Raw genomic sequence first — 24,764 nt, forward strand, 5'->3', positions numbered from 1 at the left:
TTTTAAAAACTTAATTGTTTTAACATTTTTGATAGTAATATTGGTGTTTTTTTTTTTTTGCTTGTTTGTTTATTTGCTTATTTGCTTGAGACAGGATCTCCTGTAGCCCAGGCTAGTTTTAAATTCAGTATTCGGCCAAGACTAACCTTAGTTATCTTGATTCTCCTGCCTCAGCCTCCTGAGTGCTGGGATTACAAGTATGTACCACTACAGCTGGCTAATAGAAATTGTTATAAAGTGAAATTTCAGCAAGGAATGGCTAAGTGTCCCCTCTGTCCTTCTTTAAGATGTCAGTGCTGTTAACTGAAGCTCATTCTCACTTTACACAGAAGTGTGTAAACACACCCAGCTGGGGGCATTTCCTCTCTTCCTCATAGCACTGGGCTTTTGCATAGCACACAGCATTTGTTGCCCTGCAGCTAGCTTTAGAAGATGGATTTGATGTAGCTTGCTTAGGGAAGGGATCAGGCTTGGGAGTTAGCGGATTGTAGGACTGTCCTTAAACATGACCTTGGAGCATGTCCCCTACTGATTTGGGCATCCCTGTTAACAAAGGGAGACATCTAAGCGTCTACTCTGTGGCCGTAGCAAGAGGCTTTGAGCTTCAGTTTTGTGGGGTCTCCTGTCCCCTTGACCCACTGAACCAAGAAGAGAACCAATGCCTGTGACCTTGACAACAGAGGAACCCCCAACTTGTTCCTATTTTTTTCTTCAACCTTTCCATAGAAGGCCTGGGTGCAGCTCTTGGCATCTCACATTCAGAAGATTCCAGAGTTACATAATTTAAAGATACTTACAGTCAATATTACTAACCACCATGAGCCTAGCACTCATCTGGACACCTGAACAACCTGGTTATATAGGCTTTGGATCACTCTTCACATACAAAGGCAAAACTCAAGCCTGTGAGCGTTCAGCCACCTTTTTGAGCTCACTTAGCCAATCATGTGTAAACCTATGGTTTTTGTCGGTTTGCTTTTATTTTAAGACAGATCTCATTCTGTAGCCCAGGTTGGTCTCTAACTTGTGATGGCTCAGCTGACATAGGGAATGCAGGTATGCATCACCAGCCTAGGTTAGACCAGCGATTTGATTCTAGGTGGTCTGATTCTAAGGCCACTTTACCCATTCACACAGTGCTGAGGTCTTGAGATTCATTCTCGATTCCTTTTTCTTTTCTTTCCCCTACAGACAGGTTTCTCTGTGTATCTCTGACTGTCCTGGAACGCTGTAGACCAAGTTAACCTCAAACTCAGAGGTCTGCCTGCCTCTACCTCTTAAGTGCTGGGATTAGAGTCATGCACCACCACCACCTGGCCTTGATTCCTTACTTTTTTTCTCTCTTTTTTCTTTTCTTTCCTTATTGGATATTTTCTTTATTTACATTTCAAATGTTATCCCCTTTCCCAGTTTCCCCTCCAGCAACCCCTATCCCATCCCCCCTCCCCCTGCTTCCATGAGGGTGCTCCCCCACTCACCCACCCACTCCCTCCCTCCTCCCTGCCCTGGCGTTCCCCTACACTGGGCATTGAGCCTTCTCAGGACCGATTAATTCCTTTTATAATCCACTCGCCACAGACACGGTCTCGTGAAGTCTAGGCAGCAATCGAAAACACTTCATAGTAAAGGGCTCTCTCAAACATCTGATCCTCCTGCCTCTGTCCTCCAAATGCTGGGATTCACAGGTGTGTGCAGCCATGCTTGCTGCTTTATCATTCTTAAATTATATCAATTATACTTGGTGATTGCCTAATTCTAGATTTCAGGAGTCTGAGGAACCTTGTGGGTGGATGGGAAATGTCATTTCCTTGAATCCCATACTTACTCGTGCCATTCTCGTCGTCCCCCAGACAAGGACAGCAGTGGTACCATCTGCGTCATAGTTTGAATCAGCGGATGCTGAAGCCTGCTGAGGCTGCCCTCTACACAGATGCCTTAAACGAGGTCATCAGTGACTTTATTGCCCGGCTGGACCAGGTGCGGGCAGAGAGTGCATCAGGGGATCAGGTGCCAGATGTGGCACATCTTCTCTACCACCTTGCCTTGGAAGGTAGCCTCGTTGGGACAGCAGGGGTGGGGGTGGGGTGGGGGTAGGGGTGCGGGGGTGCAGGGGCGGTGGCAGGAATGGACTTTAATGAGGACCCTGGATTCTCAGCCCTGTGGCTCAGCCTGCTGTGACGGCCTCTGTACTTTGCAGCCATCTGCTATATCCTGTTTGAGAAAAGGGTTGGCTGCCTGGAGCCCTCCATCCCTGAGGACACCGCCACCTTCATCAGATCTGTTGGACTCATGTTCAAGAACTCAGTCTATGTCACTTTCCTTCCCAAGTGGTCTCGGCCTCTGCTACCCTTTTGGAAGCGATACATGAATAACTGGGATAACATTTTCTCCTTCGGTGAGGTGTCCTAATCTGGGGCCAGGGAAGGAAGCTGGCCTCTCCTGTGACTTCCCTCACAGTACCTGTTCTTAGGGTGACTTAAACACACTCTTCTTTGTTTTTCATGCAGGGAAGAAGATGATTCATCAAAAAGTCCAGGAGATAGAAGCCCAGCTAAAGGCGGCTGGGCCAGATGGGGTCCAGGTATCTGGCTACCTGCACTTCCTGCTGACCAAGGAATTGCTCAGTCCTCAAGAGACTGTCGGCACCTTTCCTGAGCTGATCTTGGCTGGGGTAGACACGGTACATCAGATAGGGACTGAAAAGGGGGAGTGGCATTTGGGACGTAAACAAACAAACAAACAAAGGAAAGGCTGACAAGGAGACTAAGGGACTGCTTGATTTTATCTTGTGCTGTTCCCAACACCCTCCCCTCTCTATTCCCTGACCCTGACCTAGCTTCTCCTGTATCACTGTGGTTGTTTGTCCAGTTGAGGCAAACAGGACTGGACCTTTTGTTAGGGGGGTTCCATAAACTTCTGAGCCCCTGGGGCTCTCTCTGTCTCTGTCTCTCTGCCTCTGTTTCTCTGTCTCTCTGCCTCTGTCTCTGTCTGTTTCTCTGTCCATCTCTGTCTCTCTCTGTCTCTCTGTTTCTGTCTCTCTCTGTCCATCTCTGTCTCTCTCTCTGTCTCTCTGTCTCTCTCTATCTCTCTATCTCTGTCTCTCTGTCTCTCTGTCTCTCTGTCTCTCTCTCTGTCTCTCTCTCTCTGTCTCTCTCTTCTCTCTCTGTCTCTGTCTCTCTCTCTCTCTCTCTCTCTGTCTCTCTGTCTCTGTCTCTCTCTCTCTCTCTCTTTGTCTCTGTCTCTCTCTCTGTCTCTCTGTCTCTCTCTCTGTCTCTCTGTTTCTGTCTCTCTGTGTCTGTCTCTCTCTCTGTCTCTCTGTTTCTGTCTCTCTGTTTCTGTCTCTCTGTGTCTGTCTCTCTCTGTCTCTTTCTCCATCTCTGTCTCTCTGTCTCTGTCTCTCTGTCTCTCTCTTTCCTCTCTCTCTGTCTCTCTGTCTCTCTCTCTCTCTTTCTGACAGCAGAGAGATCTCTCCCATAGGATTCCAGTTTCCTTGCTGTAGTTTAGGTAAAGAACTGAAAACTTGGCCACAAACTCCTACTGTACCCAGGGAACCCATTTCCAGCATTTCTGTGTCACGCTTCTTTTCATGGACCCCTCTGAGGTTGAAATGCAGTCTTCCTCCATGTTGGTCCTTACCCCACCTCTGAGCTCATGTTTACTATAGAGGTCCCCTGGAGCCCTTGACTCTTTTTCCTGTTATCCCAGCGGCAAGCCAGCTTTCTTTTATATTGTATCCATGTCCACTCACAGACCGTCCCACCACATAGCTAGCCTCTTCCCTAGAAATTCCCGCCTTACTTCATCTTCATCTCCCATTCTATTTCCTAGACATCCAACACACTGACCTGGGCCCTGTATCACCTTTCAAAGAACCCAGAGATCCAGGAAGCCTTGCACAAGGAAGTGACTGGTGTGGTACCCTTCGGGAAGGTGCCCCAGAACAAGGACTTTGCCCACATGCCCCTGCTAAAAGCTGTGATTAAGGAGACCCTGCGGTAGGACATGAGTCTATATGGGAGTTATAATCAGACAGTAATGGATTGTGGGGACTCCTGAGGCTGGAGGTTAGGGACAAGAGTGCTATGGGTAGAAAGTCTAGCACCAGAAGGTCAAGGATGAGCAGGACTTCCCTTCACCCAATCTGGAAGCAGAGTGCAGACTTTCTTTTCCCTGCAGCCTCTACCCTGTGGTTCCCACAAACTCCCGGATCATCACAGAAAAGGAAACTGAAATTAATGGCTTCCTCTTCCCTAAGAATGTGAGTGGAGCTAGAGTACCTGTGTGCCCACGGATGCCTGCAGCCTTGGCTGATGATCACACTGCCATTCTCCCTCTGTAGACACAGTTTGTGTTATGCCACTACGTGGTGTCCCGGGATCCCAGTGTCTTTCCTGAGCCCGACAGCTTCCAGCCTCACCGATGGCTGAGGAAGAGAGAGGACGATAACTCCGGGATCCAACACCCATTTGGCTCTGTGCCCTTTGGCTATGGGGTTCGGTCCTGCCTGGGTCGCAGGATTGCAGAACTGGAGATGCAACTCCTGCTGTCAAGGGTGAGCAGAGAATGTGTGGAGGGCTGTGTGGGTCAGGTAAGATGGAGGGATTTGGGGAAAGGAGAGGCAAGGAGGTCCAGGATAGGAGCCTACAAAGGGAACAGGAACTGGAGATTAAGAGTCTGGTGGCCCTGCCCTCTCTCCCTGACAGCTGATACAAAAGTATGAGGTGGTCCTGTCTCCCGGGATGGGAGAAGTGAAGTCTGTGTCCCGCATCGTCCTGGTCCCCAGCAAGAAGGTGAGCCTACGCTTTCTGCAGAGACAGTAGTACCAAGCTGGGCTCCTGTCTCCATGGGACTTGTCCAGAAGCCCTGGCACAGAAGTTCTTGGCCAGTCTCATGTCACATGTCACAATGCCAGATTCAACAGGGGACCTCTCTGCCCTTCCCATAGACACCAGACGTCTGACACAATCTCTACTGAGCAGCACCCATTTAAGACATTAGAGCACCTCATATCACAGGACGGTGCTTGGGTACAATTTAAAATAAAATTTAAAATTCAAGTTTGGGGGAGCCTTTGTTGTTCTATTGGCTTACCCAGCATCTGACCCTCTTTTTGTGAGCAATATCTTTTTGTACCTTAGAATCATAGTGGGTGACCCTCTTGGAGCCTGTGAGAGCCTCGTGCTTCCCTAGACCTCAATGGCAGACCTATTATGGGCACCCAAAAAGAGCACTGTGACAGTCCCACTTCAGCTATAGATGGTAAAAGTTACCCACCAGACACGAAAATGAAGGCCTATAGCCCAGCTACCCTGGAGGCTGAGCCCAGGAGCAAGAGTGGGGTATCTGTGTGTTGTAACTGGGGAATTGGGGTTTGAAGGTCAATGTTCACAGTCTATAGTTCAGGTAGTAATGGCCTGGCCATTATGGTCAACAGTATGAAGATTCCCCTCCCTTAGAAATAAAAGTGGAGCTACGGGGTTGGGGATTTAGCTCAGTGGTAGAGCGCTTGCCTAGCAAGCTCAAGGCCCTGGGTTCGGTCCTCAGCTCCGGAAAAAAAAAAGTGGAGCTACCCAGCTGGCCATGGTGGCACATAACTTGAATCCCACACCAATTGGGAGGCAGAAGCAGGTGGATCGCTGTGAATTTGATGCCCACCTGGCCTGCATGGTGAGTTAGGCCAGTCAGGGATATATAGTGAAATGCTCTCTCAAAAGAAATTTTTGAAGGAAGGGGAGAAGGAAGAAAAAGGAGGAGGAAGAGGAAGAGGAAGAAGAGGAAGAGGAGGAGAAAGGAAGAAAGAAAGCAAGCAAGCTGGGAGGCAGCTCAGTGGTTTGTAAAACACGTGTCACAGAAGTGTGAAGACTTGAGTTCAAGTTTCCAGAGCTTATGTAAAGCTCAACAAAGTGGGAATGGTGGGGTCTGGCCTCCTGGTTCTCCAGTCCCAAAAGATGGGCAGTAAACACAGGGGACCCCCAGACACACAAGTGCTTAACGACAGCAACACAACAAAGAAACCCTGTCTCAAAGGAGGTAGAGGGGATAACCACACCTGGGGTTGTCCACTGATCTTCACTGTGGGACGCTCACACCTCCATGCTAACCCCACACTCACACTCCAGTACAGCACACTTATGCTTGCAAGCACACATGATAAAATAAGAGGATGAAAAGGAGTGTCAAAATATGAATCCACTCTTTCTGCATTGGACCCCTGGGTCTGAGGGCCCAGGTCGTCACAGGGGAGGGTAAAGGCAGATGAAGAGACCCAAAATTGACTGAGATTAATTTCTTTCTACCTGGTGAACGGGGGCCATGGCAGAAATTACATCCAGTGTTACAGGATCAGTGATGTTTCCTGCAGACTCCCACTTGTAGACTGGGTTTCACCTACTATGTGAATAATTAATTAATACACACTCTTCTTATCATTTTGTTACAAATCAAAGATTAAAAAAAAACTGTTGGCAGAATAACATTCGATGCACAAAAGAAAGGCCACGTGCAGCTTTTGCCACGTGCAGATTTTCCTTCAAGTCTTTGAATTCAGGAGACATAAGGAGATTGGCACACGTTCACCTCAATGACTGTAGCAGTGGAGCAAGCCTATGGCCTCCAAGGCTGTGGCTCGCTCCCTTGTTTCTTTTTTCTTGATTGTTCATTAAGGATCTGAATACAAGATCCTCAGTCTGGTGGGAAGAGACCAGGGGGATGGAACAATGCTCATTGGTGAGAGCTAAGGAGCCCCCGCCCCAGCCCGTGTAACAGTATCAGGAGCACCCACTCCAGCAGACAGCTCTAGACTCCAGGGCTGTTCAGTGTTGGCCTCAAGCATCTTGGGAGTTGCCAGGAGAGTAGGCTTGTGGATGGTGGTGACACAATAGTGGCTCCCACAGGGAAAGAACAGCCAAGGCTCCCAGGAGCTGGGAACCTGAGTGTACATGGTCCAGAAACCAAGCCTTTCAGGCCCCCATCTAAATCCATAGGCTCACTGTCCCACTGAGCTCAACCCTGACCCAGGAGCAGGGAAAGGAGTGAGTAGGGACAGGGCACACAGATGATCCAAGACTGATTGCAGGGTCTCTGGTTCAGGGACTTGCAGGTCTGACTCCATTGCTCTTTCATTGTCCTGGTGCACCGGGCATGCCCGAAGGCTTCTGGGAGTATAGGTATAGCAGGGGCAATTAGGAGGGCTGGAGAGCCTGTGAGAAAAAGAGGAAACAGTGACCAAACCAGGAAGAGGAGGTGCCTTCCCAGAAGGAATCTCACCATCTACTGCCAGACGGATGGAATGTCTGCCCCATCCTTTGGCAGTGCCCACACAACCAAGCAGGGTACGAGGACAGTCTGCAATCTGTCAACCTCGGAGACGAGCATAGGTGGATTCCCTTCCTGTGTTAGCCCATGATGATGGAAATGCATCCAACATAAGTTTGTTAGCTTCCTTTATTCTCAGAAAGTGGGAAGTGAATGAAATGACCAGAGAGGAGGCAAATGGATGTTCTGTCTCCACCCATCCCTTCCAGCAGGACCACAATGGCCTCACCTGCAAATGGGATTAAGCAGTGGTCTGTAAAACCTTATGTTGACAGTTACTACGGGCCTGTGCAATTATGACCAGCACCACTGCCATCTTTGAGGTAACATAACTTGAGATCTAGGAGCTCAGGAAGACTGAAGGACTAGCCCTATGGTTCATGGCAAAGCCTACCTGTACCAGAGCAGAACCAGCAGATGGGGTTGAGAGAAGGTGAAAGCCAATTCCCCTTCAGGTTCCAAGGTCCTTTCATTGGTTTTCAGGTGAAGAAGATGGCTTGGGTATGAGGACTCAGGTCTCAGGCACTGAGGGCATCGATGCCAGCAGGGCTGAGTACCAGCGCTTGAAGTATGTCAGAGAGGGAGACCACACCCAGAAGATGCTGGGTCTCATCCACCAACACCAGCCTATGCACCTGTGGGTCCACAGGGTTCAGGGAGGGGCAGAGTCTTTGGTTAAAGCAGCTAATAGGGCCAGTCCCATGAAGCAGGGAAAGCTTAACACAGCCCAAGGAGAAAAGGGCATCTCCTGGGAGCAGCTGGTCATGGCTTTGACCACTCAGCTGGCTGTGGATCTTGGCACAAGGGCCCTATGAACAGGACCAGACACCTACCAATGCAGATGCCAAAAGTTGGTCACGAAAGGGAAGGTAGGCCAAGTGCCCAGGATACAGGCATGGCGAGAGCTATGCAACAAAGAATTAGGCCATCTGTGTTGAGGGCATGCCCAGCAGGGTGCAAGGTACCTGTTCCCGTGCAATCCTGTCAATGACTTCACCTAGGCTCTCGTGAGGCTGGCAGGAGAGAACGCCCTCCAGACACAGTGTCCTCTGCCTCAGAGCTTCTCCCACACTCATGTCTAGGTGGTTGTAAGTTTGTTGTGCAGCCAAGTGCTGGGGCAGGGAGAAGAGTCATGAATCAATCTCATCACCCAGACTGCAGTCTGATACACTTGCAGAGGGTAGTCCCATTGGTTCCCATACTGCAACCTCCCTGCAGTATCCCCTGTAAGTGTCCCCACTTACAATGACATCAAAGCGGGAGTAGAGGCCCACGACTTGACCTGCAGTGAGGATGGAGGAGAAAGACAGGAAAGAACACACCTCAGTACCAGAGTGCTCTTCAGGGGAAATAAAGTCTTTGAAATTCGCATCTTGACAGTCCCACAAGCTGCTGCTTTAATCATGGGGCCTCAGATAGGTTTAGCATCACTAAGATGCCCGACTTCAGGAGTTAAACCATTAGACCTTTAAGTCCAATTTCTGGTTCACAGGAAAAAGGGCCTGAAGAACAAGGCATAGCCTTGGCAAATGGACAAATTTGAAGACAGAACTTTAAAAAAAATATTATATTTCGTGTGCATTTGGTGTTTTGCCTGCATGTATGTCTGTGTATGTGGAGGCTGTTGGATCCCCTGGAACTGGAGTTTCAGATAGTTGTGAGTTGCCATGTGTGTCTGGGAATTGAACATGGGTCCTCTGAAAGAGCACCAGTGCTCTTAACCACTAAACCATCTCTCCAGCCTAGGACTTTAAAAAAAAAACAAAAAACATTTTAAATTATGTTTAGTGTATGTGATTGTGCATGTGTGTGTGTGTGTGTGTGTGTGTGTGTGTGTGTGTGTGTGCGCGTGTGCCACAGCATGTGTGGGTGGTCACAGCAGGACAAGTCTCAGGAGCTGCTTCTCTCCTTAGTGTGTATTCTGGGAGTTGAACTCGGGTCGCCAGACTTGATTGGTAAATGCCTTTACTGGCTGAGCATCTCACCTGCCCAGTCATTCACAGTTGTGTTGGGGAGTATAAAATATGCTCACTGTAAGAGGTATAAACTGAAGGATCCAGGGGTGATAGCATCCAACGTCTGTAAGTTACCTGGTTACTTCTGATGAGTTGATCACGGCAATATGTTGTTCTCTAGTATTGTATTAAATTTTGAAAATTTTCATATTTAAGTATAAGTTTAAAGTCCTTGGGGCTGGAGAGATGGCTCAGTGGTTAAGAGCACTGACTGCTCTTCCAGAGGTCCTGAGTTCAATTCTCAGCAACCACATGGTGGCTCACAACCATCTGTAACAGGATCTGATGTCCTCTCTGGTGTGACTGAAGACAGCGACAGTGTACCCACATACATTAAATAAATAAATCTTTTTTAAAAAGTCTTTCATAATATCCAGCTGCATTCCAGTGACTGTAACTAGAGAGTTATGTGTGGGCTACATACCTCTTTTTAATGTAGTGTGTAGTGTCTGTGTGTGTTGTGTGTAGTGTCTGTGTGTATTGTGCATGTGGGGGGGCATGAGTGTGTTGTCACATGTGTGTATGCTCTTGCATTTGTATATGTGTGTGTGGGCTTGTGTGTGTTTGTGTATGTGTGTGCTCCTTCATGTGTATATGTGTGTGTGTGTGTGTGTGTGTGTGTGTGTGTGGGCTTGTATGTGTATGCTCCTGCATGTGTGTGCATGTGTGTGTATTTCTACATATGTGTGTAGTTCTACATATGTGTGTGCACACGCGTGCACTCTTGTGTGTGTGTGTGTGTGTGTAGGCTGGGAGTTGATGTCAGCTGTCTTCCTCTATTGCTTCTCACTTTGTTTATTCAGGCAAGAGCTCTCACTGAACCTGGTATTCCAAGATTCAGCTAATCTAACTAGTCAGCTTATTGTCCCAGGGATCCTTGCTGCCATCCCCTGAGCCCCAGAACTACACACCACCCCCATTTTTTGAGACTCTAGTCTTTATGCTTAGAGTAAATCATTTAACCCACGGAATCATTTCCCAAGCTACAACTTTAAATACCTTGTGGCCATAGTCTAACTAAAGAAATACTCTGTCTGACCCTTTCTAAAGCAGGACAATGAGGTCTGGCTGGGTGTGAAGGATCCCATGGTTCATTTTTAGGTGCGCACGAAGGATCTGCTGTTTCCTCTGACCACCATCTTATTGCGAAAAGCGTTGTCAGTCCTCCTTCAAAGGCAGAAGGACCAGTTCCCTCCACACATGGGGCATTCTGGGGCATGATGGTGCATTCCCACGATTTAGCATTAGGATGCAGAGGTAGTGTGGGCTACATAGTAATCTTCTGTGCAACAGGATGAGACCGTGTCTCAAAACAACACCCCTAGCACAATTCCCTTCCACACTTGGGGGACCTGGGCCTCAGAAAGGTTAAGTGAACAGCCCAAAGTTCAAAGTGTGCAGGGGCTCCTAATTCCACTCCGTCTTGGGCCCTCCAGTTGATGACCCAAAGATTCTGGCTCAATGCTCTGCCCACGTCCTTCAGTCAGGCCCTCCCTTGCCCACCCTTTCACCCTGGATGTACTACCAGATTCATTGACCACAGGCAGTGCAGACACTCGTCGGTCCACAAAGATGTCCAGCGCAGTCAGGATAGGAGCTGTTTCCAGAACTACAGCTAAATCTCGGAATGTGCCAATGCCCAAGTCTTGGATAGTGCGGCAGAGGAAGGAGGGCCGGGGCAACAGGGCACCCTGTTGGGATGGGACACGGTAGTGATCTCATCAGATCAAGACACTGGATCTAGAGCGTCTCCCGAGGCTCTCCCCTTGCTCCCACCATCCCAGGCTCACAAATATATGCAGGAACTTGAGTAGCCTCTTGTGTGTGAGTATGTAGAGCACAGTGCCGGAGACAGGGTCCAGGACCGGCAGGCGGTGGATTCGGTTCTTGATGAGGGCATAGACAGCTTCAAATAGACTTTAGGGAATAGAAGCAGTGAGACCAGGAGCAACATGGTAGAGGCCCTCCATCTGAGGTCCCCTAACAGGGAACCAAGGTTCCCTCATCCCTCTGCTTCCCAGGAAGAGATAGCACAAGGCATGATTCAAGAGTCAGACAACATGGGTCAGCACATAAAAGCCCTCATTGCCAAGCATGTTGACCCGAGCTCAATCCCTGCTGTCCTGCTGGTGGAGAGCGAGAACCAACTTCTGCAAAACATGCTCAGTTCTCCACATGTTCACTGTGATACACCACACACACACACACACACACACACACACACACACACACACCCCAAGCAACAAATATCAGAACAAAAATCTTTAAGAGAGAGAGAGAGAGAGAGAGAGAGAGAGAGAGAGAGAGAGAGAGAGCAGGCTCAAGTGAGCAGAGAAGATGTTTACCTGTCATTTGGAGAGATGGAGACCAGAGGCTTGAAGCAACCTTGTAGGTAGATCTCTGCAGAAAAACCTGAGTCAGGCCACAGTAGTTCCCAGTGGCCTTGCGCTGTCTCCTGACTGCTTACCTCCCTGCAGGCACTTAAGGCTTCCCCATTGCCTTGTACCCTCCCACCTTCTGTCTCAGGCCTTGGGCCCCAACTTGAACCCCTGCAGTCTTCTCCGACTTACCCCTCCAGGTCTCAATCTTGTGTTCTTCAATCTCATAGATCTGGACCTAAAGACATTGGTGGGATTTTGGGGTCAGACTTGAGCCCTGGAACATCAGGCCTCCTGAAGATGTCCCTATCCCAGCCCACCAGTCACCCCAGAACTCACCAGGGGGGATCTGTAGTAACGGTGCAGCACCAGGATGAAGTCCGTGATGGTGAGCATGCCTACAGGGTTGGCAGGTGACAAATGTGGAGGAAGTTAGGCCTAAGTGCAAGGCTCAGTGAGGACCCAATGCCAACATTCTTGCACCACATGAGGTCCAACCGCCTCTCCTCACCCACAAAGCTCTGCTTCTTGCTGTCCCACAGAGGGGCTGCCCTCACACCGTTGGCCACCATGGCAAAGAAAGCTTTCTTTATCTGAGGGGCAGGAAAGAACAAAAGGGGAGGAGTGAGGACTGACAGCAGTCCATCCTCCCCTCTTGTTGTCCCCACCAGGCTCCTCCCGTGGGGTCTTCTCCATATGAGTCTGCCTCTTTCCAATGGCAAGGGCACATTTGCCACGCAAATATGGCCGCTTGTGCCCAGAGGAACTGAGGGACCATAATTAGACACAGCAGTGTTTCCTCCACAAGGAGGCCATGTGCATACAGACACGATGCTGTTTTACTTATCTAACGACTAGAGGTAATACTTAGTCACCCGTTGCACAGCTGCCTCAGTTTCCCCACTAAATTTGAGACTAACTTGTTTTGACCTGTATCCTAAGCAACACTACCCATATGTGCTGGCTCTGCTTGACTTTCATCTTTCCTTCCTTCCCATCTCTTCTTCCCTTTTCTTAACTCTTTTCTCTTCTCTCCTGTCCTCCCTATGTTTCTGGTGTGTGTGTGTGTGTGTGTGTGTGTGTGTGTGTGTGTGTGTGCGTGTGTGTGTGCGCGCGTGTGGTGTTGTTGTTGTTCCTTGGTTTAGAGGCCAGCCTGGAACTTGAGACCTCCCTGCCCCAGCCCCCTCAGTGCTGGCATTACACACGCATTCTACTGCAGCCAACTCTTTGACACATATCAAGACTTAAGCAAAGCTTTTCCAATAGTATATTTCTTTGTAAAACACCAGAGCCAGATTGTTCTGTGGATGACACATGTACCAGGCCTTGAGCATGTATGCATCATGCCTCGAACATCATGCAGTAACAGTGCTAAGGACAGAGTCAGTCTAGCCTAACGGAAGAGTGGTTATCGCAGCCGGTACCCTCCTCTCGGTCCTGAGTAGCTCTGCAATGTCTTAGGGTATTCTTACTTTGCCCTGGGTTGTTTGAAGACTCCTTTGAAACAAGGGAAGCAAGCTTCTGATCCCCATTTTAGAGATGATGGAGATAGAGTAGCCAACCCCAGGTTTAGCAGGTTCTAGGCAGCAGAGATGTGATGGCGATTAGGGGATCCCCACAGAGCATGCTCTCTCCCTACTGTGTGTGATGCTAAGAAGGAGTCCCAGAAAGGGGCTTTCAGACACTACAACTTGACAAGACATCCAGGAGAATGTGGGTGGTAGCTACAGAGGCAGGAGGCTGAGCCCTGTGGTTAAGTAGAGTCACCCAGAGTCTTACCTCCAGTGTGGTGTCAAAGATGACCAGTTTAGAGCTGGTGGCCATGGCATCATAACAGGTGTGCTCTTGCATGAAGTGCATATAGACCTGGGCTCCGGGTTTCTGAAGTTCATCGTCCCAACTCAGGCTGAGAAGTGGAGCCTGCGGGGAGGGGCAAGGCCGAGGCCTGTCCTGCCCCAGGCCTTTGAGCTCACAGTCCCAGACCTCTGGGCCTGGGAACTCTATGGTCAGCTCCAGGTCACCTGTGCTGGAGCCCACTGCTGAGGCTGCACAGTCGGGCAAGAGCAGGTCCCACCCTGTGGTGGAGGTCTCCGCGTCAGCCAAGGGAACAGCTTGAGCCAAGGGTGTGGCCTTTGGGAATGTGGCCTCCTGCCTGGTGGACTCAGCAGCTGGTCCAGACTGGGCACCTGTTGGGGGAAGGAAGCAGGGAGGACAGTAACTTCATCTTCCAAAGCAAATACTCTCTGTGCTTTCAGTCTTTGGCAGCATTGGGGCACAGGGATATTGTAGAGTCTCAGAGTCCTAGCTGATAGTAACTCTGTTCCACCTTTCCAAGGTGGCTGCCCTGGGGCCTGGGGTTGCCAGCACAGGTATTGCTGTCTCGTTTAGGGAGACAGAGGCCATGATGGGACTGGGTTTAAGTCCATGTGATGGAGAGGTCTGAGGTCAAGCTCCGCTCTGGAATTCCTGCTGACCCTGTCACCATAACCGACCTTGGCCTCACCTTCTCCCAAACCTGGTGGCTCTGCTTCCTCTACGGCCTCCTGTCTCGTCCATCTGGAAGCTTTGACTCCCCGTATAGCACAGGTTCTCTCTGAGCTGGTGGCCACAGTTGGCGATGGCCATGAGTTTTCTTCTGGTTCTAAGAAGTCCATCTCTGGAAGGAGGAAAGGAACGTCTTTGATTAGTAGGGAATGATACAACAAACCAAGTCTGATGTCATTAGTGAGGATATTGGCCTTTCAAAGCCCCTCCCACCCACCCCCCTCGGAATATTTTTCGTTTTCTATTCATAGGAATCTTCCAAGGCACACATTGTAAATAGGAATAGCCTTCCTCCTAGTTAGCATCGGTGGGGGGGGGGCAAAACTATGAGAGGTTAAGCAATTTATCACAAATCACACAGCAAAGGGGAAAGGGGAGATGGGGGACACACACTGGGGAAAGGGAGGAGAGGAAAAAAAGGGAGAAGGCTGAGGGGGAAAGAATTTCTCCTGACAAAAGCCAAGCTAGGAGTTAAGAACTGGAGTTCAAAAAGGCAGGAGACAAGGGAGCTAAAGAGAAAAGGCGAGACCCACAGGGAGCAGCACTCCACCCACCTGGGCTCTCTGGACCCCCACTGTGGCTCCAGGTCAGGGTCTTTGGGAGAAAATGTCTCAAGTGAAAATGCTTTCTGATCTAAAGTCCCTGGGTTGTCCCCCTTTAAAAAGCACACCCACCCCAAACACCACAGGTATACAGATATGCACAACTTGCATGCCCCAGGCACACCTGGAACCGTACACAGGCACATACACGCAAAATACATACATACATAGCACCGACCACAGAATAGAGTGCACAACAAGCACCCGGGGCCACGTACCCGGGCCACACACACACACACACACACACACACACACACACACACACACACGGCCACGCGCTTGCTGTCCTTTTCCGCGGCCCCCTGGGACCCCGGTACCCCAGGCAGTGTGTGCTCCAGCTCGGGCTCCATGTGGCCAGCTCTAGTCTGTTAGCAAATGCGCGACAGGCGGCGGCGGGGTGGCACTATTCTGGGCCGGTCCCTGGCGGCAGGCCCTCGGGGTATCGGGTTCTCTCTGATTGTCAGGTCTTGGGAGGGAGAGCTCAGCCCGCAGCTGTTCCCGCACTGCAGCTTGGGGGCGCTACGGAGGTGGAACTCTCATCTTCGAACTGAAAGTTCTAAGGAGGAAAGTTGACTGCCTTTACCTTCTCCTCCATGCAAACTTCCCTAGCCTGGGTGGGATGAATTAGGGAGGATACACTCAAGGATGGAGGTGGGTGAGGGTGTTGTGGGTGGTCCCGAGAGAGGAGCCAGGGTATGCCGAGACTTCCCATTTGGGGTCCCACAAACCTATTCCCTTCTTTAGTGAAAGATGAAGGATGGAGAAAGAGAATCAGACCAGTGGGCGCTCTGCTGGTCATCACAAAGGCGAGAGATGGGACTGAGAGCTTGGGCTCATACCTGTGTGCAGAGGGAGCAATACCTGAATTGACCTGTGCCAAGGCGAGATGAATGGGTATGAAGGAGTCCAGCCCCTAACCCACCATGAGTACTGACTCTGCATCTCTCTGTGCCAGAGGGGAACCCAGCCTGGCTCCTGTGCGGCGCGCGGCTTTCTTTGGCATTCCTAGGGCCTGAGTCAGAACCCAAATGCGGAACACTGACCCAGCTGCTCTGGCTTCCCTCTCCCTGGCCCTCCCTTCGTCGTGTCATTCCAGTCTCTTCCACCGCGACCCCCTGAGTGGAACTCAGGAACGGACTATTGGATTCCTGCTGGATCTATTGAACATATTTTCTTCTCTCCTTCAAAGCACAAGCACCTGCAACTGCCTTTAAGGAGGGTGGAGACGAACTGTGTAGGAGGGAGGCTTTTGCTTTTCCTGAGTGTCTCTGAGACCTGGATCTGTTGCCAGAGAGGGGAACTCCCGAGGCACAGCGAGTGGGCCCACCTCAGTGTCCATGAGGCTGTGTTCTATTGCCTAGGCATGACAGTCATAGCCTGTATGACTTGTGACTGTGGCCCACAGCTGGCCCCTGTGCAGTATTTTCCTTGCTAGCGGCTAGTCAGTCTCTAAACTAGTATTTGTTTTACATTTTAAGTAGCAGCACTTCCAAACAAAAGTTGGTTAGGATAGACGTTTGGTTGCTGTAACAAAAACCCACTTTAAGAATGCCCAGGAGATGGGGTTGGGGATTTAGCTCAGTGGTAGAGCGCTTGCCCTGGGTTCGGTCCCCAGCTCCGAAAAAAAGAAAAAAAAGAAAAAAAAAAAGATGCCCAGGAGCTTGAGAGGTGGCTTAGTGGGTGAGAGCATTTGCTGGGCAAATGTGAGGACCTGAGTTCAAGTCCCCTGGGCCCACATATAAATCTGGATGTGGAGGTGTGGAAGCAGGAGGATCACTGGGACCTGCTGGTCTCCAGCTTAGTTTCAGGTTTAGTGAGAGGCTCTGTCTCAAGAAAAATTAAGACAGCCTGACAATCCAGGACACCTCAACTTCTTCTGGCCTCTGGCACCACCTCTCTCTCTCTCTCTCTCTCTCTCTCTCTCTCTCTCTCTCTCTCACACACACACACACACACACACACACACACACACAGGGAGGGGAGAGGGAAGGTATTTTAAACAACAATAGTCTATAGACAGTCTAGAGCTGGTAAGGTAGCTGTGAAACCATCCAAAACAACTTTCTTCTTGAATATCAGATGACCATTCTAGCTTCTACCCTTGCACTAGCATTCTAGCTGGAAGAAAGGAAAGGAAAAAAGAAAAGAATTCATGCAGCTCCTAAGACCCAAAGTGGAAGCTACTCCCTCACTTTTGCTCTCGTCGAATTGGCCAACTTTAGCCACGAGGCTTCAAGGAGCAGGGAATTGGTGATCTCAGTCATTATGATGGGCAGTCGTTCCAGTTCAAATTCATTTAATTCTACCACTAAAAGAAAAGAAAACTAGAGAGTCTCATTTGGCAGTCTCCATTACATAATGTTTTCATTCCATCACCCAGGCATGGAAAGGAACTCAGAGAAAACAGACAGTGCTTTCCAAGGTCATTTGGCAAGCGAACAACCAGCTTAGACTTTAATTGGATCTGGCCGATCCCCGAAGGAACTTTTCGTCACTTCCAGCCAACATGGTTTGGCCACCCAGGGGCCAGAAATCAAATGAGCTGAAAGATATTTGCACACGGAAGGGTAGCTCTGTTCTGAGGAGGGTACAAAGGTCACGTGCGATAGTGAACGATGCACCAGTTCTGTGTGTTTGATGCAATCAGGGCTGACTTTCCAGGGGAGGAGGTCCTATGTGGAACATGGAGAATGGAGCATTGAAGAGAAGGCAGAGGTATGAGATTTAAGCCTGCTCTGAATCCGTGAAAGGGATGGGAAGTATACTGGGAAGGTCAGGAGTGGCCTTTCCAGGTTTACTGCATCATGTGCCCTTGGGATTGGACCACAGAGCTCCTAACTCGTTTCAACCAGTGTAAACACTCAGACTGTTGCTGTTGTTATCAAAGTCCTACAAAAGAGGTGTACTCAGGCTACCAGAGGGAGGAGGATGGGAGAGATAGCAAGGGCGGGCCCGGACTCTAGTCCTTGTGCAAATGGTTCCAAAGGTAGTGGGGTTGTCCAGTGGCAGACAGGTATTTACCTCGAATGTGTGAGAAACTGAACTCCATGCCTCAAAGCAGGAAAAGAAAAGAAAGGGAGAGGAAAAGAAGAATGGTCTAGGGAAGTACCTCAGAGTGTTTGCCCAGCCTGTGTGAAGTCATGGTTTGACCTCCAGCACCTCATAAAATCAGCATGGTGGTGTATACAGTAATCTTAGCACTCAGGAGTGGAGGCAGGCAGATCATAAGTTCAAGGTCATCCTCAGCTACACAGGGGGTTCAAGACCAGTCTGGGATACATGAGACCCTGTCACACACACACACACACACACACACACACACACACACACACGACAAACCCCAGATCACAAATGTGCAAAGGAAAGGAGAGTTCCTTTTAGAGCAGTGGATCTCAACCTCCCTAATGCTGTGACCCTTTAATACAGTTCCTCATGCTGTGGGGACCTCCCAACCATAGAAGTATTTTCATTGCTACCTCATAATTGTAAGTTTGCTACTGTTATGAATTGTAATGTAAATCTGTGTTCTCCGATGGTCTTAGGCGACTCCTGTGAAAGGGTTGTTGGAAATCCTGAAGGGGCCACGACCCACAGGTTGAGAAAAACCAAGCAGGTTTTCTCATACTCATCTAGAGAGTCACATCAGTGTGAAGGAGAACGGGTAAGAACTCCAAGTCTGGAGAATCCTGGGCATGTGAGCAGCGCTTACACAGCACCATCGGCTGTGGTTGCTCAGATTTGGAGCCAATCAGCCTTCTAAGTTTTGAGGATACTGGATTGGCAAAGAATCCATAAGCCTACTCGGAAGGCCTCATGCGACCCTCCTCTCTGGTTTTCATCCACCGGTCTCCAGCAGATGGGAAAGGTGTACCACTCCCACGCAGCCGCAGTGGACACCTGGTAAGGAACAACTTCCCATGGGCAAAGCTGCCCGTACCGGAAGTCAGCTGTGCTGCCCACACTTAGGGATTGTTAATATCCAGTGGCCTCTGCACGTTGGTCAGTTGGTCATCATTTCCTAGTTCAGGATTCTTTTTTAAAAAAGAATACATATATATTCTTCAGAAGCTATGAATGTTTTCTTCCTGTTGGAGGCAGGCAGACCCATGATTCTGTTTTCTTTCTTTTTCTGTCAGTAAACCCCCACAATTATATTTCCCAGCTTCCTTTGCAGATAGTGTGGCCACGTGACTAAATCTGGCCAATGAGATTTCAGCAGCAACATCATAAGGGTGCCCTTGAACGGGGGAAACATCCCCTAGGCCCCGATTGTGAAATGGTAGTCAGCACTGGAGCAGCCATTAGGTCACCATGACGGAAGACGTAGGCTGAAATGGGAGACCCTCCCCCACCCTCATCTAGAGCTTCCTGTCTTTATTTAGTGTTGCCCTGACAGAACATCCCAGACTGGATAATTTACAGTGAAATTTATTCCTCATGGTTCTGAAGCCTGAGGAAATCCAAGATCATGAACCTTCAGCCATCAGGGACTTTATGGCAGAATGCAGAAAGTAGAAGGCATACTTCAGTGCAGGAGGACCCAACTCACTCCAATAGAACAGACCCCATTGCCCCCAAAAGCCTCCATCTTGACATTGCTGTACAGGGACTTTGGGGGACACAGTCAGATTGTAACATATCCCCACCCTCATTCCTCATCCGGCCTTCTCACCTCTGGGCAGTTACATTAGAAACAAATTGCTGTGTTTAAGCCACTGAGAAGTTGGACATTTTGTTAAAAGCCTTTCTCTAGCTAGCACACGCACACTGTGGGGTGGGCTGGACTTAGCGGTTGCCGTGTGTTGATGTAATGCTTCCACGGTGCTCAGTATCTCCCAGACATTGCAAAATGCACCCTGGGCAGTGGAGCCCGTGGCCCCTCGCAGCCCTCTGAGATGAAGAGTTTTATTACTTCTGTTTTGCAGAGGAGGAGGAAACAGAGGCAAAAATAGATTTAGTAACTTGATAAAAATATCAAGTGATGGGGACAAGGCTAACATTTGCCGTTTCTGGATTCCGTCAGCCACAACTGACATGTGAGAGGACGTGTGAGAAGCTCAGGTCTGGCAGGTACTAGACGCTCGGTAAATCCTTCCTATTGTCATTCGTCACCCCCACTTGCTCCCCCCATGTCGTCAGGCGTCCAGTTCCAAGACTCTGAAGGCAGACCTTGTCTGGCAGCGTGATTCTCACCTCACACAGCCATCAAAATGGCTCCAGCAGGGGCAGAGCTGTACAACACTGAAACCATTGTGGTTTTCATTTTAAAGAGTGTGCTCCTCTGCCCTGCCCTGGCCTGGCCTGACCTGGCCCTGCCTCTACCCTGCCCTGCCCTGCCCTGTGCTAGCCCTGTCCCCACCCCTGCACCTGCTCCTGGACCACTGTTCCCACACCTGCTCTTGCTGCCAGCCCCACCCCCACTCATCCCCCTGGGCAAGGCGAATCAGCAGAAGGCACTGGCCCCATCTGGGTCATGCAAACCTCTTTGGTGCTTGGTTTTCATCTCTGGCCATGGAGTTATGTTTCTTGTAACCCTACTTCTTGGCTCTCTTGCACACTCGATTTATAATAAGGGCTGTGCACTTTGACCCTAGTGTGGATTTGGCTGCCATTCCTGCAGAGCAGAGTTGTCTGGTACATGAAGTTGGAGATCCTGTTTAAGTAATTTTTCTTTTAATCAAAGCGGGTGAAAACACTTTGAAGAGGTTGAGGGGAGTACCCTGGTTGAAACCTACCTCCGATAAGCTGCAGGTGGGGTACCCTGGGCCAGAGTGGCTCAGACACTGAGAAAGTGGCCTCTGTTGCTTCATCAGACACAGACGTTGGAAGCTCTGTCCACCCTGTCTATGGCTGGACAACATCATGAGTGCTAGAGCCCCAAAGTCCTGGACAGAACCAGGACTGTGTTGATAAGTCCCGGTGGCCTCATAGTCCCTCTGTGGACCGCCTTCTGGAGGGGTACTGGGAATAGTGTTGGGTAGGTGCTGTTGGCGTCTGGAATTTCTTTGCATCTCTATGGGAAAAACCTCACATCTGCTTTCAGTATTTACAGTGCTCTCCCTACATGTGTGGTGTGTGTGTGTGTGTGTATGTGTGTGTGCATATGAGGGGCACATGTGGAGGCAGAAGTTGATGTCAATGTCTTTCTCAATTGTTCTCCATTTTTTCTTTTAAATCTTTGTCTCCCACATTTCCAGCCTTTTAAATATTTATTTTTTTTGTTTTAATTGTGTGTATCTGTCTGTGCAACTGTGGGTGGGTATCTAAGAGTGAGTGCAGGTGCCTGTGGAGGTCAGAACGGGCCACCGATCCTCTAAAGCTGGAATTGCAGGCGTGTGTGAGCTCCCCAGCATGGGTGCTGGAAATTGAGCTCTGGGCCTCTGGGCGAGCAACAGGTGCTTGATAACCACTGAGCCATCTCTCTGTCAATCCATCTCTCCAAACAGGGAGTTCACCGATTTGGCTAAACTGACTGGCTTGTGAGGTTTGGGGTCTGCCTTTTCCCCACACCTACCTCCAGTGCTGGTATCACAGAAGGTAAACCTAAGTGCTGGGGATCTGAACTCAGGCCTCATGCCTATATGCCAAACACGTTCCTGACTGAGCCTTCTCCTGCCCCTGCTCTTTAAACTGTTACCTAGCAACTTTAGTTATTAAAGAAACCGTAACCGCCCCCAAGCTCAGATCTCATGACTTTCTGAGAGTTCAATTATAGTGGGTCCCAGAACAGTCTGCTGCTCGCTCACCTAACTGCACATCGAGTGCCTCGGGCGAAACGGACAGAATTACCCAAAGGGAGCAGGTTACACTTTTGCTGAAGTTAACAGAACTCCTTTCCCTGGATCTGGTATTGAGAGGTTGAAATGTGGGGATCTCCGAGGTTGCTCTGCAGAATTAAGACAAATTAAGACAAATCAGCACCAAAGAGCCCTTCTGTCAGTCACACCCGAACCAAACCACCTGAGCTCCCTGCGCTCATAGAAGACCAGGTTTGGTTCCCAGCTCCCAGCACCACACAGAAGAAGAAGAATTAAAGGTGTGACTCTCTTTAACTGTTCTCTGACTTCCAGCTTTCTCTCTTCTGCCCCCCACCCCCATTTCTTTAATAAATAAGTGAATAGTGTATTTAAAAAGACAGAGAGCAGGGCTGGAGAGATGGCTCAGTGGTTAGGAACACTGACTGCTCTTCCAGAGATCCTGAGTTCAATTCCCAGCAACCACATGGAGGCTCACAACCATCTGTAAAGAGATCCGATGCCCTCTTCTGGTGTGTCTGAAGAGAGCGACAGTGTACTCACATATGTAAAATAAATAAATCAATCTTTTTTTTTTATAAAGATTTATTCATTTATTATATATCAGTACACTGTAGCTGTGGTTGCTGGGAATTGAACTCAGGACCTCTGGAAGAGCAGTCAGTGCTCTTAACCGCTGAGCCATCTCTCCAGCCCCAATAAATAAATCTTTAAAAAAAAACAAAAAAAAAAAAACAAACAAAAAACAAAACAAAACAAAAAAAACAGAAAGCAGAAGAATGTCTTCAGTACTTAAAGTACCAACTTGCAATTTTTCGTGGGATAGAGTGGTTTGAGATAGGGTTTCTCTGTGTAGCCCTGGTTGTCCTGGAATTCACTCTGTAGACCAGGCTGGCCTCAGACTCACAGATCTGCCTGCCTCTGCCTCCCAAGGCTGGAATTAAAGGTGTGCCATCGTATCCTGCTGCTAACTTGCAATTTTATACAAAAAGAAAATTTGTCAAAAAGGTAGAAGGAGAGCTATAGAGATGGCTCAGCAGTTCAGAGCACTGGCTGCTCCTTCAAACGACCTGGAGTCAATTTCCAACACCCACATGGCAGCTCACAACTGTCTGTAACTCCAGTTCCAGAGAATCTGACACCCTCACAGACAGCACAAACAGACATGCAGGCAAAACACCAATGCACATAAAATAAAAGTAAATTAAGTATTTTTATAAAAGAAGGATATGTCTTAACACTGAGTTCTCCCCACAGGCTCTGGTGTGGAATGCTTGGTTTCTTGCTGGTGAGTTGATTTTGGAAACTTCGAGAAACTTTAAGAGGTGAGGCCTAGCTGGAACAAATAAAACCCTTAAAGAGTATGACTTTGAAGGTTATACATGGGAGGCTGAAGAGATGGCTCAGCAGTTAAGAGCACTGACTGCTCTTCCAGAGGTCCTGAGTTCAAATCCCAGCAACCACATGGTGGCTCACAACCATCTGTAAGGCAATCTGATGCCGTCTTCTGGTGTGTCTGAAGATACCTACAGTGTATTGATAATAAATAAATAAATAAATCTTGAAGGGTATACATGGTCTCGTCTGTTTCTTCACTCTCTCTCTCCTATCTGCAGCCTCCTTCACACCGCCTGCTGCTGCTTTTCTAAGCAAGCACAGGAGACCACACAGCCATGGACTGAAGCCAAGATACATCTGTACTAAGTTGTTCCTCCAGGTTCCCTGGTTATAGTTACTCAAGAGCAACTGACACAATACCTCTTCCGGCAGGTAAAAGCAGGCCATTCCTCACTCTAGTTCAGGAAACTCTGGAATGTATGCTCCCGGAAGCAGTATCTTTTTGTTGTTGTTGTTTGCTTTTGGGGGGGGTTGTTTTGTTTTATTTTTTAATTTAATTTTTATTCATAATCATAAACTTAACTTTGCAGTCGTGCTAGACTTGAAGGGGAATGAGGAAAATATGGAACCCAAAGAACTTCAGTGAGAGCAGAGATTACAGGGTATTGCGAGCAGATGGGGTAGGGGCACTCTCCTGAGCTACAGAAGGAATGGTTTGATGGGTAAAATGCCTGCAAGACAAAGAAATTAAAGTTGTCCACAGGGCTGGAGAGATGGCTCAGCAGTTAAGAGCACCCGACTGCTCTTCCAGAGGTCATGAGTTCAATTCCCAGCAACCACATGGTGGCTCACAACCATCTGTAAAGAGATCCGATTCCCTCTTCTGGTGTGTCTGAAGACAGCTACAGTGTACTTATAAATAATGATAAATAAATAAATCTTTAAAGTTGTCCACAGTTGGAAATGGTGATCTCCTTGCTGGTCTTGCCCTTCCTGGACCCAAAACGCTCCATGGCTTCCACAATGTTCGTGCCTTCTCTCCCCTTCCCAAAGACCACACACTTGCCATCCAGCTGCTCACAGTACAGATAAAAAACTGGGAACCACTTGTGTTTGGTCCAACATTTGCCATGGACAAGATGCCAGGACCTGTATGCTTCAGGATGAAGTTCTCATCCTCAAATTTCTCTCCGTAGATGGACCTGCTGCCAGCGCCATTATGGCGGGTGACGTTACCACCCTGGCACATGAACCCTGGAATAATTCTGTGAAAGGAGGAACCCTTACAGCCAAACCCTTTCTCTCCAGTGCTCAGAGCACGAACGTTTTCTGCTGCCTTTGGAACTTTGTCTGCAAACAACTCGAAGGAGACGCGGCCCAGGGGCTCGCCATCGGCCATGATGTCGAAGAACACAGTGGGGCTGACCATGTCTGCAGCAAGCAGCAAAAAGCGACAGCGGCATCTGCAAAGCCAGGAAGCAGTATCTTACATAGTAGATCATAACTCTAAAAATCGTAAAGCTGAGGATAATCTAAATGAGTGGATTACAAATTTTGTTAGTATAGAGAGGAACTAGGCCCAGTGACACAGACCCATAATCCTTGAGAGGTTGAGGCAGGAGGATCATACGTTCAAGGTCGTCCTGGGTGACTAGGGAGATGCTGTTTCAGAATAGGAAGTAAAAAGAAGTCTGGAGATACAGCTCAAGGGTAGAGCGGATTCCTAGCACATATGAGGATATAGCTTCAATCCGTACTACCACAGATGGATGGATAAATAAGTAAATAAATAAATAGCACATGGCTAAGAATTCATGT

The 24,764-nt window shown here is 49.0% G+C and overlaps 2 protein-coding genes and 1 pseudogene across 4 annotated transcripts in view; 1 reads left to right on the forward strand and 2 right to left on the reverse strand.

The window, feature by feature from the left end:
- Positions 1 to 5,063, forward strand: part of LOC116899511 (sterol 26-hydroxylase, mitochondrial) — a 28,621-nt gene extending 23,558 nt beyond the window's left edge. Inside the window, exons 3-9 of one of the 3 annotated variants that reach the window (XM_032901366.1) lie at positions 1,851 to 2,050; positions 2,198 to 2,395; positions 2,508 to 2,680; positions 3,829 to 3,995; positions 4,177 to 4,258; positions 4,340 to 4,552; positions 4,704 to 5,063. In XM_032901366.1, coding sequence (XP_032757257.1) covers positions 1,851 to 2,050; positions 2,198 to 2,395; positions 2,508 to 2,680; positions 3,829 to 3,995; positions 4,177 to 4,258; positions 4,340 to 4,552; positions 4,704 to 4,820 — 1,150 coding nt within the window. In that variant the 3' untranslated portion in view covers positions 4,821 to 5,063. The remainder of the gene's footprint in view (positions 1 to 1,850; positions 2,051 to 2,197; positions 2,396 to 2,507; positions 2,681 to 3,828; positions 3,996 to 4,176; positions 4,259 to 4,339; positions 4,553 to 4,703) is intronic. The other 2 variants (XR_004387731.1, XM_032901367.1) reach the window with 2 other exon arrangements.
- A 2,769-nt stretch (positions 5,064 to 7,832) lies between these two features.
- Positions 7,833 to 15,229, reverse strand: Prkag3 (protein kinase AMP-activated non-catalytic subunit gamma 3). The gene is made up of 13 exons (XM_032899582.1): positions 15,171 to 15,229; positions 14,806 to 14,845; positions 14,211 to 14,363; positions 13,487 to 13,893; positions 12,219 to 12,300; positions 12,047 to 12,105; positions 11,900 to 11,945; positions 11,675 to 11,729; positions 11,120 to 11,246; positions 10,855 to 11,020; positions 8,559 to 8,596; positions 8,280 to 8,426; positions 7,833 to 7,949 (listed from the first exon to the last, which is right to left on the reverse strand). The coding sequence occupies exons 1-13, from the start codon at positions 15,201 to 15,203 to the stop codon at positions 7,833 to 7,835; spliced, it is 1,470 nt and encodes a 489-aa protein (XP_032755473.1). The 5' UTR covers positions 15,204 to 15,229.
- Positions 15,230 to 23,887: 8,658 nt separating this feature from the next.
- LOC116898227 lies at positions 23,888 to 24,384 on the reverse strand (annotated as a pseudogene).
- Positions 24,385 to 24,764: the final 380 nt, after the last annotated feature.

The sequence above is a fragment of the Rattus rattus genome, chromosome 4, assembly GCF_011064425.1.
Source record: "Rattus rattus isolate New Zealand chromosome 4, Rrattus_CSIRO_v1, whole genome shotgun sequence".
NCBI lineage: Eukaryota > Metazoa > Chordata > Mammalia > Rodentia > Muridae > Rattus > Rattus rattus.

What these genes read in the sequence shown, in the direction of transcription:
- Prkag3 (XM_032899582.1), bottom strand. Translation starts at nt 15,203, where the DNA reads ATGGAGCCCGAGCTGGAGCACACACTGCCTGGG. An exon ending in TGGAGCACACACTGCCTGGG is followed by an intron (nt 14,846 to 15,170) that starts GTACCGGGGTCC and finishes TTTCTCCCAAAG; the next exon opens with ACCCTGACCTGGAGCCACAG. An exon ending in TCTTTGACACCACACTGGAG is followed by an intron (nt 12,301 to 13,486) that starts GTAAGACTCTGG and finishes CCTGCCCCTCAG; the next exon opens with ATAAAGAAAGCTTTCTTTGC.